Genomic DNA, 16,071 nt, shown 5'->3' with positions numbered 1-16,071 from the left:
GTAGCATTATGTGCATTCAGGGACTCTGCTTGGTCTCCTTGGTTTCTGCTCACTGTAGGTGAGAGCAATAACATCCTCCATAGAAAGTGGCCAGGCAGATAGCGATATGGTTTCATGAGCAGGAGGTGTGTGGAGGAGGCTTTCTCCTGCCACCATGTTAAATCCTGCTCTTCAGGCACTTCTCATGTGAAAATGTAACGACAATAACGACAATAATAATAACAACAACAACGATGACGACAACAACAACAACAATGCTAAATAATACTACAATAGACTTGTGTGGGACATGGTTGTAGGGCTGATTTTTTATTGCCAATTCTCTTCTGTCTACCCAAGCCCACTCTGGTGCCCCACATAAGGCAATCAATCAATACTTTTTTGCTCACATCTTGATCTTGCAGATGGAGTGGGATACAATGTGCTGGGCATCCTATATCAAGATTTTCCTTTCCCCTGGTCCTATTCCTGCTCCAGGTCTCCTCTCATCAGAGTTAGCGACCAAGAAGGTCTGAACTTTCAAGTTGAGTCTTGGGGCAGGTGAATGATAAAGATATAAAACTGAACTGAGGACAGGAAGTTAACGGACAAAGTGTGTACAAGATGTAGAAGTATGGAGATATGCCTCAAGGCTGGAGATAAAGGATAAGGAGAGATGCCTCACTGAACAGCACAGATATTCTGTCTTGGCTCTGCAGTTAATCACAGCAGTCTCCTGAAGACACCAGACTGCTCATTAAATGGTGTATCCATCTGTATTACATTTCAATCAGATCTGTTGTGGGGAAGGGAGTGATGGCCACATTGAATCCTTCACTGGAGAGAAGAGGGAAAGCCTGGTCCTGCAGCCTCTGGTTAAAGTTGCAAACTGGAATTTGAGTGAGAACAATATTTACTTCTATTCAAAGACTTACAGCTTTGTTGAATTTGTTGTCAAATGTTGTTACAACAATTCTATAAATGAGATTGCCCTTCTTAAATTAGGTTTCTCGATCTTTTCACTGCCAGTAGGTCTGATAAATTACTTATGAAGTCATTTATATTTACGGAGTCATAGTATTACACTGTATACAGAATTAAAGGCTGTGTGTGGACAGGTTTTTCTCACTTCTCATTAATACTAATATTACGTAGGGAATGAAGCTGTACAACCCATTGATTTTACCTCCTAAGGAGGCTCAATGGGACCTCCACTGTGGGGAGGGCAGCTTGATCACATCCAAGGGTATTATTAGTATGCTGAAGAGCATATAACCTTTTATTCGATCGTCAAGGCCCATGGGCCTCATTTGAAGCCTGGATACAAGAGGTTTGCACACATTTTCTATACTAACTTCCATGTAAATGCTGCTTGATGCATGTTCATTTTTCATACGCTTATTGCAGTAGAGGAAAAACTTGCAAAGTCAGAAGGAGAGAACAGAGGTTTGCAGTGGAAGGGAGGGAGAAGCTGTGGAAGATGTGAATTGTCCAGTCTGTGCTCAGTTGATCTTCATTAATTTTCATCTTAAAATGCTTTCTTTGAGACATGGAATGGAAAGATCCCTGTTTCTCTTACAAAAATATTTTTAAAAAACAGAACAACTCAGGAGTCTGAAGGTGGGAGGACATTTTAGCTACCAGTTGGTTTGGATCCTCTATTCTCCCTCTGGGATCTCTGCTCAGGAGCTTTGGTCTGCAGCTGCCCTACACCATGGTGCTTCTGGGGACCACGTAAACCACCAGCACCCAGTCCTCACATTTCCACCAGGTCCCGAGGAGAATGGATTCAGGAGCATCACTACTTAGTCCACCTTGGCCGTCACAAGTCATTCACTCTTTGCCTCTAGCACTGCCCTTTCCAGCCCCCAGGTCTGTCTTCTGGCTTTTTTGATGCCAAATATTGAGGAGCAGAAACGTTTTCTGCTGAAAGCCATGATGAGAGCTGGGAGAGCTTTCAAGGCTCTGTACTCGGGAGCAGTTCCTTGCTGGCACAAGCATTGCACACTGCTGCTGTTACTTATATTTGTGAGGTTACTTTCAGCTCGCCTCGCAAACATGGGTATTTACCAGCTGCTCATATTAACAAGTTGTTGCTTGTATCATAGAGTTTACCTTTGTCCATCCTTTGTCTGGGGGTTGGCTGCAAATGGAGGACTCACAGTTGTTTAATGAGATGAAATGATACCATAAAGTATAGCTGAGACACTGATTTGGCACCCTTGAAAGCTTTTTCTTTCAAATAGAAGGCTACTTGAGTAACATTTTACAAGTTCTGCTGTCAGTTAAAAAGCACAGGCAGGTGATACTTTCAGATGCATAGCTCATCAGACATACTTCTCCAGAAAAATTCTTCAAAGGCAATTGCAGTGACCTGCATCACTTCTGTCTTAAAGATGGTTGGCGAGTCCCCCTTAATAAGTACGAATACTTTTGAGTCTGAGGCAATTTGGCAAAACCTGGAGTCCTTTCTGTCACTGCTTCCCTCCTTCCAGGAGGCTAAAGGGAGACCACAGAAAGCTACAGCTGAACAGCTTCTGCATGTTAATGGGCATGGCCAGGATTTTACAGTTGGGATTTTCAAAACAGAAGGAACCCAAACTCAGTGAAGCCGAGGCTGATTCCAGTGCCTGCCTTCCAAATCCCTGTTTGCAAATCCTAGCTGCAAACCTGAGGTGGTCTGAAGTTGGCATTTTGGCTCTCAGAAGTGTACCTTGCTCAGCCAGGCAGATTGACCCACTGTCCAGTTGTATGCACATCACATATTGACAGGCTCACGTGGCACCAGCCTCCTGCTTCATGCATATTCAGCATGCGTTGCTCAGAATCGTGCCATTGTAGTCAGGTCTGGGCTGTGCCGTGCACACACACACACACCCCCATGGACACACGCTCTCTGCAACACACCTAGCACTTGCAGGACCCTTGACTACACTAGGACCTTTTATTCCTTGCCTTTGGGACATTTTTTCACTAAGGATTGACCAAAGCATTTAATTATTATGTCATTAACTCATGCTCTGAGGGATCCCCAGTCCTCTAATTTATCTGGGGAACACTGTACCCACCTAAGAGCCAGACTTGAAGCCTGTCTCAGCCTGGATGAGCGTGGGGCCAGCGCATGCTGGCAAGTGGCTTTGCAGAGAGATGTGTGTGCGGAGGTGTGCAGCTCCAGCTCAGCTCCCGGTCCCGCCACCCTCATACTCACTGCATCCCCATGTGCTGGGGAGGCTGGTCTGACCCTGGGCAGTTGTCTCTTTGGCATAGGAAGGAAGGGGTGCAGGCATGAACAGGCAGCTACACTTCATCAAAGACTCAGGCCACCATCTATATTTTGTGACCTGTTGAAGGGCAGTAAACCCATGGGGTCAGCAAGTGTTTGAGGGAGCTGTTTGCTTAATCAGTTTTATATGAATATAGGATGAAATGATACTCAAAGCAGACTTATAAATTCAGTGGACAACCTTATCTTTCTTTTTCATTCCTGTTCAGAATAAAAAAAGGGTATGGAGGGGGTTGATGCACACAGTCCTGGGTTCAGCTTGTGGTGAAGGAGCAGATTTCTCATGGCTTTGCCCCTTGGTATCTATTTGCAATGCCAGACACTGATGTGACAGGTACTTTTGCTCTGGTATGAATGGTTACAGGAGAAAATGGCACCCTGAGGAAGCCAGGCAAAGGATCCCAGCTAGGGGATTCTGCACCAGGTGTGCCTCTGACCACTTTGAAGGGAGATTTGTTTATGTAAGGAAATGTAGGACAAAAATAATGTAAAAAGCCTTTGAAATGAATGAAGCTGTAACTGAAGAAGCAAACATGGCTCTGACATGTAGCTCAGGTGTTTTCAGCAGCACTTAAATTCCAGGGGAACTGATACAGCTCAAATCTCTGAGGCCTGTGGCAAAAAAAAAGTGCTTTCTCCAGGGAAGCCCACGGACCATGGCTGGACCCTACAAGTCTCCACTGATTTCCAGCACTGAACTTCTTCCCCTTCCCTGCCCAAGGAGCCGTGAAGTTCACCTCCCTCCTGCACCCCTTTTTGCAAGGCGGTCTGGCTCCCCTCCTTCTCCCTAAAGGAGAGGAGGAGGAATGGCTGTGGTAGTGGCAAATCCCACCTGAATGTCTGGGCACAGCAGCAGTGCCACAGCTCCCCATCCCTGCGAGGGAGACGAGGAGAAGGTGGATTTGGTTCCTGCCCTTGAAAATCCTAAATGAGCTACTGCAGGCTGTGGGTAGGGGGTTGCGTGCGTCCCCAGGCTGTACCTGTGCACTGGGACAGCCATGTAAAAATCATTCAACTCATATCTCCCTCTGTGCTGAGATTTTCCACCCAGCAGTTGGCACATATTTTTTCTATGCACATGGGAATATTTGCCTCAGGTCTAAAAGACACAGGATCCCTCTCTCCCAAGTCTCATTTGGCTGGCGAAAGAGGCCAGCTGCCTTTTCTCTCCTCTCTCGTGCGTGCACGTATACCCAGAACTGTGTCATTTGGCCGCAGTCCATCTCGCTCGGAGTTGTGGCAAGCCTTTCCTTACCTGATACAGCTTATTAAATATCCCGATGGTTTCACGGCAGAAGGGGGCAGGTTTCAGGATATGCATACACCTGATCAAGTCTGTCTTGAGTCATTCAGCATCTTCCTTGTTGAGGGGAATGAGAAAATGCAGTTTGGCATCTCTCTGCGTGAGAATGCGGCCCACTTCCAGTCTGCAGGAGTATGAGGCAGAAGATCCTAGAAAGAGAAAGAAGGCTTAGTTGCTCGTTTGGGGTCTTATCATGAATTGGCATTAACTCAGGGGGGCATTGACTGAAGTGGGCTTTTGCATTTTTTGGCTCAGCTCTCATTCGTTTGCCTGTCCATTGCCTACGTCCCAGGTAGTGTTTTCCCCTGGTGTGTGGCCTTTTCCTTTCCTCAGCAGATGATGTTCCACCTACAGCATCCTGAGCTAGCTCACCTGTGCTCGTTTCATTTAACGGGAAGGTATTGTGTGATTGAAAATTTAAGTATCTATCTCAAAAAGTGAGATTTGCATAGATTTCCAATACTGTCCTTTGACAGAGGAATTTTTAAGCATAAAAATGTTCAGGCTGTGAATACCTCCTGTCCAAACACTTGCTGGTGAAAAGCACACCAGTTGCTGTGCTGCAGAATTTTGCGACGCCTTGACTGAAAAAGAGTATGAAAAATGATAAAAACTGCACGCTTGTGTTCTGGATGGCATTTTGTAAGGGTGGTTTGCAAGCCACATACTCCAGCACCTCAAAACTGTGAGCAATTGGTGGAGCTCCAGCTGCCCGCATCAATACAGCTGGGTCTGCTGCTAAACTCCCTGCATACGTGCATGCTCTGACTATGTTGTAACTGCATTTTCAAGCATTCCCTAGTCCCTGCCTCTGGGTTTCTAGAGGAAGGAGACCTGGGCATATATCTGGAAAGGCTCTGGCCTGGTCCCTGCTTTGCAAATTCAGCTCCCAGGACCACCAAGATCCCCATCCCTTGGCTTCCCTGCAGTCCATAGATCTGTTCATGCGTGCTCATGATCACAGGTCCAGTGCTGAACACTGACACTTGAAAAATATGAAAGAGTTATTATATTGTGTATATTGATGGAGAATACAGTAGGATGTGAATGCTGCATGACAAGAGCTCAGTCACACAATAGCAATTTTTGCATTCAAGCCCATCACTTTGAAAAGCAATGCTAATATGTGTAATAGTAATGAGTAATATAGCTCATTGACTCAAGGCAAACGTGCCACGGTGACTCACAAGTTTTGGAGACGGGATGATAAGAACGACTAAGCTGGATTAATTTTGTTGCTTTTTGTATTTGTGAAAATTTTTTTGACAGATTGCAGTTTTCCTGAATTTACTCTTTTTTCAGAATGATTTGACAAGTGGCATCTATGAAATCTGTTTGGCTGGTGGTGCGTTCAAGCTGTTCATGAGGATTTGTGCAGTGTGTGCAATTAAAGCTGTTTATTTAGATTGTCATGGGCATGTTCTTTGGCTGGATGAAGAGTCCTCTCAGAAACAGGCTATCTGTGTAAAGAAATTAAATTCACCTTTGTGGACTGGATATTCAGCAATCATTTAATAAAATTTTGCTCTTGTAGTGACTATTCCTGATAGTAAGATTGTTTGCTGGAGAGGCTGGAATAAACCATACAAACTGCATGAAAAACACAGTCAAAATTAACTCCTTTACAAATGTAAAAATATATTGGTTGAAAATGGTTTTCTGCACTAGCTTTGTTCTAACTAACACCTCCCATGGATCTAGACAAGGAAAGTTATCTAACGAGCAGAAAGTTTCTTTCTAATGTTTCTGAGATGGTTGGATTTGCAGCAGCAAAAGGGATTTATTCTGTATTTTATGATCCCATCTGAAAAATGGTTTCTTACCCATGTAACTATTAAGCAGTGGGAAAAACAGGAGTCTTCAACTTTCTCAAAACTCAGGAAGTGACAAAATCATATTGTCAAAACTTTGAATGGGAAAGTGGTTTATTGTGGCTAACCCCAAACTTTCTCATTCATTTTTCAACAACCCAAACTTGAAAATGCTTTGATCAAGCATTTGGCATTTGAACTTGTGACATAAAAACAATCCAGAGTTTCCAGAGTAAGTAAATGCAAGCTAGGGTGGGAACTTGCCATACAACCCTAGCAACAACACAAACCCCGGCTTGCATTTGCCTTGCTGCTGCAAGAGACCCACCGTGCTGCGGTTGGAGATATTTATCCATCTTATCTAACCCAGACACAGACAGATGAAATACAAGGATTTCAAAGTAGGTCATCAGTTGTCATTTCCTCAGTGCCTTGCTGAAGTCACTTCACTGCTTCTGTTGAGGAGTTCCTGGCGATGCTGATGTGAGCAGGAGCATCATGCCTCCCTTTACCCTCCTGCAAGGACTCTGAGCATCGCAGTGGCCATGGTGGCCATCCTCAATGCCCTTCCAGCTCCTGCCTTTAACATGTTGGTCTTCTCTCCCCAGCTATCGACCTGTTGTACTGGCGTGACATCAAACAGACAGGGATTGTGTTCGGCAGCCTCCTGTTGCTGCTCTTCTCCCTGACCCAGTTCAGCGTCGTCAGCGTCGTGGCCTATCTGGCCCTCGCCGGCCTCTCGGCCACCATTAGCTTCAGAATCTACAAATCAGTCCTACAGGCTGTGCAGAAGACGGACGAGGGCCACCCCTTCAAGTGAGTGCTTTGCAGTAATGGCTAGGGGCCGTTTATCTTGGAAAGGATCCATTCCCAGTGGCAGTTCACGTTTCTTTAGCTGCTGCTTTTGTACTGGATAAAATTCTTTTCTTGCTCATAACAGGGGAAATAATTTTTTCTGTTGTCCAGTGTCTCAAGAGCTGTAAGGCTGTATTGGCTCAGATCCTGGGGGGAAAAAAAACAACAAAAAAGCCATCATTCTCTGAGACGTGGGAATTTTTTTCCTGAAATTCAAAAGATCCAGAAAATTGTAAGCAAACAGAAAAAGAGTCTCATTAGAGCTAATGATAATACAGTATCTCTGCAAGCAGGCAGAGTACTGTTTCTGGGCACACTCTATTGGGCATAGAGGGAAAGTATTTATATCTTTTCTCCAGCACTGCTTGGCTGTGATGTGGCAATCCATTACCCCTGGTGACGGTGCCAGTGCCAATGCTGGTGCCCTCCCCACCCTCTGCAGGGTCTGGGTGGTTTGCTCCAGGAGAGCAGCAATCCTTTCTCCTCTGCTGTGCCAACAAGTTGGTAAACCAGGCCATGGAACCCTTCTGATTTGCAAATACACACACTGAAAAAAAGCCTCGTTGGGGTGCTGCCCCTCTATTTCACTGAGGTCAGTTCTAAGATGCGACTCACGGCACAGGCATAGCCCTGAGAGAGGCACAGGGCAGGCAGAGGGATGGAGGAGAGAGGAGGAGGCATCGCTGCCGAAGGTGACATGGCCAGACAGCAGCTTTTGCTCTTCCAGAAGCTGCCAGCTGGAGGAGATGTCCCCTTCTGTGGCAGCTGTGTTGCCCAGAAGTATGTGGGTAACCCCCCTCAGCAAGGATTTGCATTCCCCTTAAGGTGCAGTAAAGAGAGAGATCTCACCAAGACCAGGCTCTGCGTGGGGAGCAGGCAAGGCTAGAGGCAAACAGCCCTGGTGCATCCCGCAATTGCCCGGGGAGATGGGTCATGCAAGGTGAAGACAGTGTGTGCCGATGGCTCTGTGCCTGCAGGAAGGGGGACACGTTGCTCCAGCACGAAGAAATGAGGCCTGGGGAGGGGGTAGACAGGCACAAGCGTGAACGGCGGGTGAACCTGCCTGAGTTTGTAACTGGACCCGTGTTTCTGGCAGAGCCTACTTGGAGATGGAAATGAATCTTTCACAGGACCAGATTCAGAAATACACAGACTGTCTCCAGCTATACGTCAACAGCACAGTCAAAGAGCTGAGGAGACTCTTTCTCGTTCAGGACCTCGTGGATTCTTTAAAAGTAGGATTGCTTTAAATATTTTTAACCCCTCTCTAGAGGATCAATCTACATTTCAAAGTGCCGCTTCCCGTGTTGACAGTGTCACCATAAAACCTAGTTTTGTGTAGCTCCAAATATAAAAGTCACTCTCCTTTTTGATTTCCAAACTGCTTGCTTCCAGCAGTTTAGAGGCTTGGCAATCTGCATTTGAATTTATTGATCCATAATACAGGAGTTATAAAAGTTGCAGGACCAGCTCAGCTCCACTGCAGTTCTAGAAGCATCTTTGCATTATGCGTTCTATGACTTTTTGCCACAAAATGGTGTGTTCCCCTCTAATACCTCTGCTAATCTGCATTTCCTCTAATGGTGGCATTTCTTGCTATGGAGGAAGGTCTTCTTTCCCTCCTTGCTGAGATAATTTTTTTTCAGTCTTATATTTATTTTCAGTCTTACACCCGAGTAGGTGTTCTTCAGAGTAAAGGGAAGATCATTAAGAAAGCAGACATGGTTTAGGCTCCTAAATACTAAAGACTTTTAGAAAAACGTACCCACCTCCCAGCCTCAAGAGTCTTCAGTCACTGTGGGGCTGTGATTAACCTGTGTGGGATGATCCCTGCTGTCATCAAAATTGGATGCAGAAATCTGCCTATGCCATGCTCAGTGCAGAGTCCTAAATGTATGCAATTAAGCCCTAAATATACATGAAAGCTCAGCTAAGAGGGTGAGAAGCAATGAAGAGCAGAACAGAGAATGGGGTTTATACACTCAGAAAAAGTACCTAGTTCCTAATGTGCCTTACTTACCAAGTCCCCTTACACATTAAAAAAGGCTAATGTGCCATTATGTAGCTGGTTAAATGAACTAATTTCTTCTTATGCTGACACTGGAGGTGATGTAATGATCCATCTTTAATTTAGTTTGCAGTACTAATGTGGCTGCTGACTTACGTGGGAGCCCTCTTCAATGGCTTGACTCTTCTGATAATGGGTAAAAATCAACATTTCTTTTAAAATCTATTTTTAACTTTAACTCCCTTGTGATTTCTACTTAGACAAAACAGCCTATCCTCGTGCCTTCCCCGTAGTTAAACCATCAACTTTGATTTCCCTTTCCAGTAAATATTCATTATTCCCATTACATTGTGCCTCCTGCTAGAACTAATTTGTGTTTTATGGTTTTGCAGCTACTAGTGCCAGAGCAATGGGAAAATACCATATCTGGGAGATTTGAGCAAAGTTCATTTTTAATACAAAGATCCCTGGTGGATCAGCTGACCAAGTGGCATGCTACGTGTTTGTCACTGCTTGAAGTAGGTCTTTTCTCTGGAGGAATCTGATCGGCAGGAATATAACAGTGTGCTCTTTTTCTCCTCAGCTGTGGTGTCTATGTTTACTCTCCCCGTTGTATATGACAAGTACCAGGTAAGTCTGTCCGCAGGGTGTCATTCAGGTGTCCGGGTGGTTCTGCCTTGTTGATGCCTGATTGACTCGGTCTCCTTTTGCTCTTTGCAGGCACAGATTGATCAATACTTGGGACTGGTGCGGACCCACATAAACACTGTTGTGGCAAAGTGAGTTCAGCAGCAGACTTGACCAGAAGTCTTGCTGGGAGGTTGCGGTGCACTGGGGGTGGCTAAGAGCTGGGTGGTCCTGGGGACAACGTGCCCTGTGAATGATGTCCTCCCCAGCTCCTGCAGGAGGGCAGATCCCTGGAGGAGCATAGGCCTTCTCAGCTGAGTGTAGACTGAGGCAGAGCTGTGACCCTACACCCTTCTCTTCCCCTCTCCTGCCATTTGGGGAAGTTGTGGACAGAGCGGTCCAAGCAGAGCCTGATGTCCATACTTTTACCTGGCCAAGACAAGCCAGAAGGAATGCATTAACTTCCTTCCCCACTGACCACCCCAAGCCTGGGTTTCTGCATTCAGGGACCCTGTCCTTTAGAGTTAATAATACTGTTCATGAACAAAGTGGGAATTAGAACACCACCCTGTTACAGAAAGAAAATACCTGGAAGCACCATGATTTTGAGTGTTTCAAACCACTGTGGAACAGACAGAAGACCTGGATGAAATTTTTGATGCAGTCTTCTCTAGTTCCTACTGCGCTGCCTGTATCAAAAGCCTTTGTGGGATCCCTAAGGGCACAGTGGGGATCTAAGTATAGTTCTTGACCCTTCAGAATTAATGAAGCAGAATGGCTGGACTGGAAGGTAGATCCATACACCTCAACAGTTTGTATCCATGGCTTTGCAAAAGTTGGCTGAATAACAGGTATCCAGTGGAAGGGTACAATGTGGTGTGGTACAGGGAGCAAGTGACCCACAAGGAGGTGCTGAGGAAGCTGGGCTTGTTTAGCCTGGCAAGGAGGGAGCTAAGGTGTGATTTCATAGCAGCCGGTAAGCACTTGATGGGAAGTTACAAGATGACAGAGCCAAACTCATCTCAGTAGTGGCAGATGTTATAACAAGGAGCAACAAGATAAATCCAGCTTAGGAGGTTGATGTTGGACGTGAGGAGAAACTTTTTCATTAGGAGATTAGGACAGCACTGGAGCAGGCTACACAAGGAGGTGCCAGAACCTTCTCCTTTGGAGGTTTTCAATGTGCAGCAAGGCAAGCTGTGGCCAACCTGATTTAGCATTGGGGATAGTCCTGCCTCACGTAGGAAGATGTTTCAAAGACTGCCAGGGGTCCTTTCCAGCCAACTTTTCCATGAAAAGGTTTCAGCCTTGGGCATGGCTAAAGGTCTGTAGTGAAAATACTTTGTTTAAACTTCATTCCTGGCTTCCAGCAGAAAATAGACCATGGTAGAATAATGAAGGGGGGAGAATATCACTGAGCATATCCCGTGGTTACACAAACCACCAAAACCTGGGCCATTTACAATGAGAGGCCGGTAAGAACACATAGATGAGCATCACCCCATTTCCTTATTAGACTCTGTTCCACCTGTTGCGACAACACACGGAATGCAGGCTAAAGAGATCACCCCTAGATGAGACTCCAAGTGGGGATCCACTGGAATGGAATAGCTGCCTGATCATATAATCCTCCTTTTTTTTTTTCTTCTTTATTTCTAGGATTCAAGCTAAAATCCCAGGTGCTAAGAGAAAGGCAGAGTAAAGCAGACATCAAGAACTCATCGCCTACAGTAGTGAACAACAGGGGAATCTGGAGTGAAACAGCTCTGTTCTTACACTTTACTGCAAATTTATTGTTCTTTTTTTTCTCGACACCATAATCTTAGAAACATAAAACTCGGAAGCAGTGCTTTTCCCCTGCTGCTTCTGCACTTAGAATATTTGCAATCACTTGTGTCAAGCACTAAAGTATAGTAAAGAGAAAAGTGTACTAGATGTGGTTTTTTGTGTTGCTTATAAAGTGCATGATGGTGAGAGCCTAAATAATATTGACCTTTTTTATTTTATTTTTTTAGTGTTTCTCCTTCTTCTATTGGCATTGCTTCTATAACTTTTAATGTTACATGTGGCTAGGGGCTTTCCTGCTTAGCGCACTGATGCAATAGTTAAAATTGCTTCTACGTCACTGGGTTGCTGGTTGGATTCATCTTTATTAACTATATAGAATTGTAGACTGATGTTTTAGTGTTTTCCAGCACAAATAAAATAAACAGTAATCAGTACTTATGGTAATCAGTTTTGTATAACTCAAAAAAAAAAATGAAAACGAAACCCAGTACTTTTGTGGTAAGGGATTGACAGGCTGATTTACATGTATGGTAACTGGAAAGTTCCAGCATGTTAAATTTATTACAATTTGTATTACATTCTCTGTAGTTCCTAATGGACTTAATTATGGACTCTGAATATTTGCACTTATGTACTTGATACCGAATGCAGAAATAAATGTTACTAAATGTAAAGAGCTCTCCCTCTTGTTGCCACTGGGATTATCTTGACGTATGCAGACCAGACACACACCATGCAAAAAGCAGCATTTTCTCTCTCTCCCCCCTTGAAATCCACACACGCTGTGCCCTCACCAAATGGTGCCCTCACCTGTAGTACATAGCCCATCTAGCAGTTTCTCATCTCGATGAGTACAGAAATAAAAGAAATATCTTAGCACATAGTTTGGGGGTTTTTTTTTTGTTGGTGTTGTTAGCAAATAACAGGAACATGCAGCAATTGTCCCTTCCTCCATTTGTACATTGTGCAAATCACAGCACCACACTATGGGAGGGGCCAGCACCACACAAAGGACTTTTCAGTTTCCTTATCGCCACGTTACTCTCTTACCCAAAGCTGTTCTTTGAAATCTGCTGTAAACCGTGGGATCAACGCTGAACCCAGAGGCTGGGAACTGAAACAAACATTTGCTCACCTTCAAAGGTGAAGGTTTTTACAAATTGGCATTTGCCCTTTGAGAGCCATCAGACAAGAGAACCAGCTGGTGAACGTTCTCTAAAGCACTTCAAAACAAACAACTGAGCGCTGAATGATTTGCCTGTTTGTGGAACACACCTGTGGAAATTTTTTTATTTAAATAAAAATGTGAACTTCAAAATATTTTCAGCCAAACTGCAGCTTTTCTCTTTTTCTATCACAGAAGTTTTTATGCAGCACTTTTTTTTTTCCCCACAAAGAACTAAATCCTTAAACACTACCTGACCTTTTTGAATTGAAATCTTTCCTTAGATTCATTTGCTTAATCCACTTCCATCTCCGTGACACATGGACACGGCGACATCTCTCCTAGGTCAGGCTGCGTATGAACGTACAACCCAAGTGCACGAGGCATTGGCAGAAACGTTGGTACAGCCGTGGGCTGGTTAATTCTTGTGAGGAGTCTCAAATATCTTGATTTTCATTTAAGGCTTATATTTAAATATTCTTCTTTGCTCTTATTTAAAAATACTAGAGTGTCTTTTAAATGTCACCTGCAGCTAGAGATGAACTTTTTTTTTCTCAATGAAACCCCAAATCCCTCAAAGTGACATATGTTGCTTTTGATCAAATGGAATACGGTTTAGCGTACGTATTTTGCAGCCAGGGGTTAAAATTCAACACCTGCCCCCAGCTTTATCTCTCTCTCTCTCAGACTTTCCTGCCGGTGCATTGAAATGGCCGGTATAAACCTCGGTATCTCCGAGGAAGACAGTGCAGCCTGCCTGAGTGTCCTTGAGGATAAAGATCGACCTTCACAGTTCTTATTACTTACAAGATGAGTATGTGGATCCAACGTGTTAATTTTGAAAATAAGCACATTTAATGTCCCGTCCCACTGGTCCCATAAATGGGGTTTTCCTGAGTTATATCCAAGACAACCTTTTGCAATGCCACACCCTAAGCAGGATTTAAAGGCTACGTCTCCTGTATACCTGGAAAACAAACAAAATAAACCCCTCCAGCTGTCTGAATATTCTTAAGTCCCTAAATCAACAGGGACCAAGACCCCCATTCTTATCTTCTCCGGCATTACACTATCTCAAAACCCACAGCCCTTCACTCCAGGCCCTCACCGCCCTGACTGCACCCCTGCACACCCACCTCTCAAACCCATACCCTTTACTTCTACTTTTTTTCGCATCCCATCTTTCTAACCCAGGTCCCAAACTTCTTTGCAGTCACCCTGACTTTACATATATTTGGCAGTAACAGCCTGCAAGTGGGCAAGTGCTGCTGAGCAGCTGGGATCTGTTAATGTTGCAGGTGGAACCAATTTGGAAGACCATACTGGGATGCATTAGAAGCAGAGGACTTTAGCCAGGGCCACTAACATCTTACTGGGATCACAGCAGCACTTTCCATGACACCTTTGAACATGGAAGCTTGGAGAAAGCTTCATGTCTGTAGCTCCTGTAAGCCTTGTTTGCAAACCTCTGCTAACGCATGGTCCTGCCATACACCTTGCAATGACAGAGCCCCTGTGCATATGGGGAGTGAAAGCTTGTGACGACCTCAGTGTTCCCTGGTAAGCCTCATTCACAGAGCAACGCTATGGGGATGGGTTATACCTTCATCTTGCTTGGTTTTCAAACAAGTGAAGGAAAGAACAACACTGAGCTCTATGTTTTAAAATATTCTGGTGTGATTACAGTAGAGGGCTGGAGATGCTTGCCACAATGACTCACGTTCATGGGCTGAGCTGTGCTCTGAGGTACGCAGGCTGTAAAGCCCTTCTGTTGCTGATCTTCATTTGCATTCAAAGTGAAGAGCAGCTGTGGATAAGCCTGACTGGTGAAAGCTGCAAACTTGTGTGAGTTTTTTCTAGACAGGTGAAACCTGGGAAGCAGCTCACACTGCCTGTGTAAAACAGCAGGGGAAGGGAGGGCTTTACACCATTCTTTTGCCTTCAGAACATTCCTTGCCAGAGGAACCTGGATGTGGCACCACATCGCTACTGCTTCGGGGGGAGTCAGGCTGTCCCCCTAGTTCAAAGCCTGCTTTAACAAGATATGCAAGGGTACAGGTGTGTTGAAGACCCAGCTATCCAAGTGAGCTTGTTCAGGGGGTTGTGATACCAAAAATTATGGCTTGTGGAAAACTCTCTAAGACTCACCTTGAAGTTTTATAAAGCAGGCATTCTTTGTTCGCAGTGCCTGATGCACGGGCGATATTTCCACCTAACATCCATACCACAAAATTAAAAGCATAGAGTTTATATAGAACAATGATATACATATTCATTTTCCTCCCAATCATGCCTCCTCAGTGATTTGAGTCGGTTGTCTTTGGGGATCTCCAGTGGTCATTGTAGAGGGGTCTCTCGGTGTCCTTTCCATGGACTCCGAGTCTTTCTTCCATGTAGGGTCATGAGTTAGCTCATTGATCCATTTGTCACAGCCTGCCGTGGTCTGTGCTGGTTTCAGTTAGCTCTTCTGCACTTATCTTGGGTGCTGATGTTCTTGGTTCCCCTTTTCTTAATGTCTGCTGATTTCTTCAGGGTGTGGCTTAATCATCTTGTTGAAGGTCTGTGGATACTATTTGACACCTTTTCTGCTGTGAGTATTTTACAGATACCAGGCTGAATATTTCAAAGAACATGTAGGTTTTACATTCTGTACCAGCTGGGGTTAGGCTTGTGCTAAATATCTTGCCCAAGCACTGTCTCTCATCCTCTCTCTGGGTAGTTTGAGACACCACTATGCCCTTTCTGGAGAGGAAGCTGAGAGGTTTCTAAGGTGGATGTCTCGGCTGGGAGGCTTGTTTAGACACAAGGACAGGTCTGGACCGGGATTTTCCATGGCTGTGAACTGTCTGGCCAAGGTAAGGAAGACAGCTGTGGTTTGATCTGCTCAGCATGGTGCTGTCTTTGAAGGAAGATAAGAGGTCTACCTGCTGAGCTTATCTTTGAAAGCCAGCCCAAATGCCTGTGCTAATTTAAACTGAAAACAGTTTAACTCTGGCTTGGGGATATGAAATAAGGAGTGGCATGCTGGTGAGGCAAAAAATTTTATTAGAACATCTACACCTACAAATGTGTCTTTTTTCAGGCTCTATGACTTTAAAATATCTTCTCCATGGTTTCACCTGTACCTTCCAGAAACTTTATAAGCCTGCTCCTAAACTGCTACCTGTAGGAGGGGTTCACTAGTTACTTAAGAGGTCTGTCAGTGCTTTATGTCACTTAAGTATCTGTCTATGCACCTTGAAATGAATACAC

At 44.7% G+C, this 16,071-nt stretch overlaps 1 protein-coding gene across 2 annotated transcripts in view; it reads left to right on the top strand.

Annotated features, from left to right (window-relative positions):
- Window positions 1-11,568, top strand: part of RTN1 (reticulon 1) — a 118,447-nt gene extending 106,879 nt beyond the window's left edge. For both annotated transcript variants that reach the window (XM_009648907.2, XM_009648908.2), the window contains 6 exons: window positions 6,985-7,192; window positions 8,328-8,466; window positions 9,366-9,435; window positions 9,823-9,869; window positions 9,960-10,018; window positions 11,526-11,568. In XM_009648907.2, the coding sequence (XP_009647202.1) occupies window positions 6,985-7,192; window positions 8,328-8,466; window positions 9,366-9,435; window positions 9,823-9,869; window positions 9,960-10,018; window positions 11,526-11,568 (566 nt within the window). The remainder of the gene's footprint in view (window positions 1-6,984; window positions 7,193-8,327; window positions 8,467-9,365; window positions 9,436-9,822; window positions 9,870-9,959; window positions 10,019-11,525) is intronic.
- The last annotated feature ends 4,503 nt before the right edge of the window (window positions 11,569-16,071 follow it).

The sequence above is a fragment of the Egretta garzetta genome, unplaced genomic scaffold (genome assembly GCF_000687185.1).
Source record: "Egretta garzetta isolate BGI_Z169 unplaced genomic scaffold, ASM68718v1 scaffold311, whole genome shotgun sequence".
NCBI lineage: Eukaryota > Metazoa > Chordata > Aves > Pelecaniformes > Ardeidae > Egretta > Egretta garzetta.
This window is presented reverse-complemented; position numbering and strand designations above follow the sequence as displayed.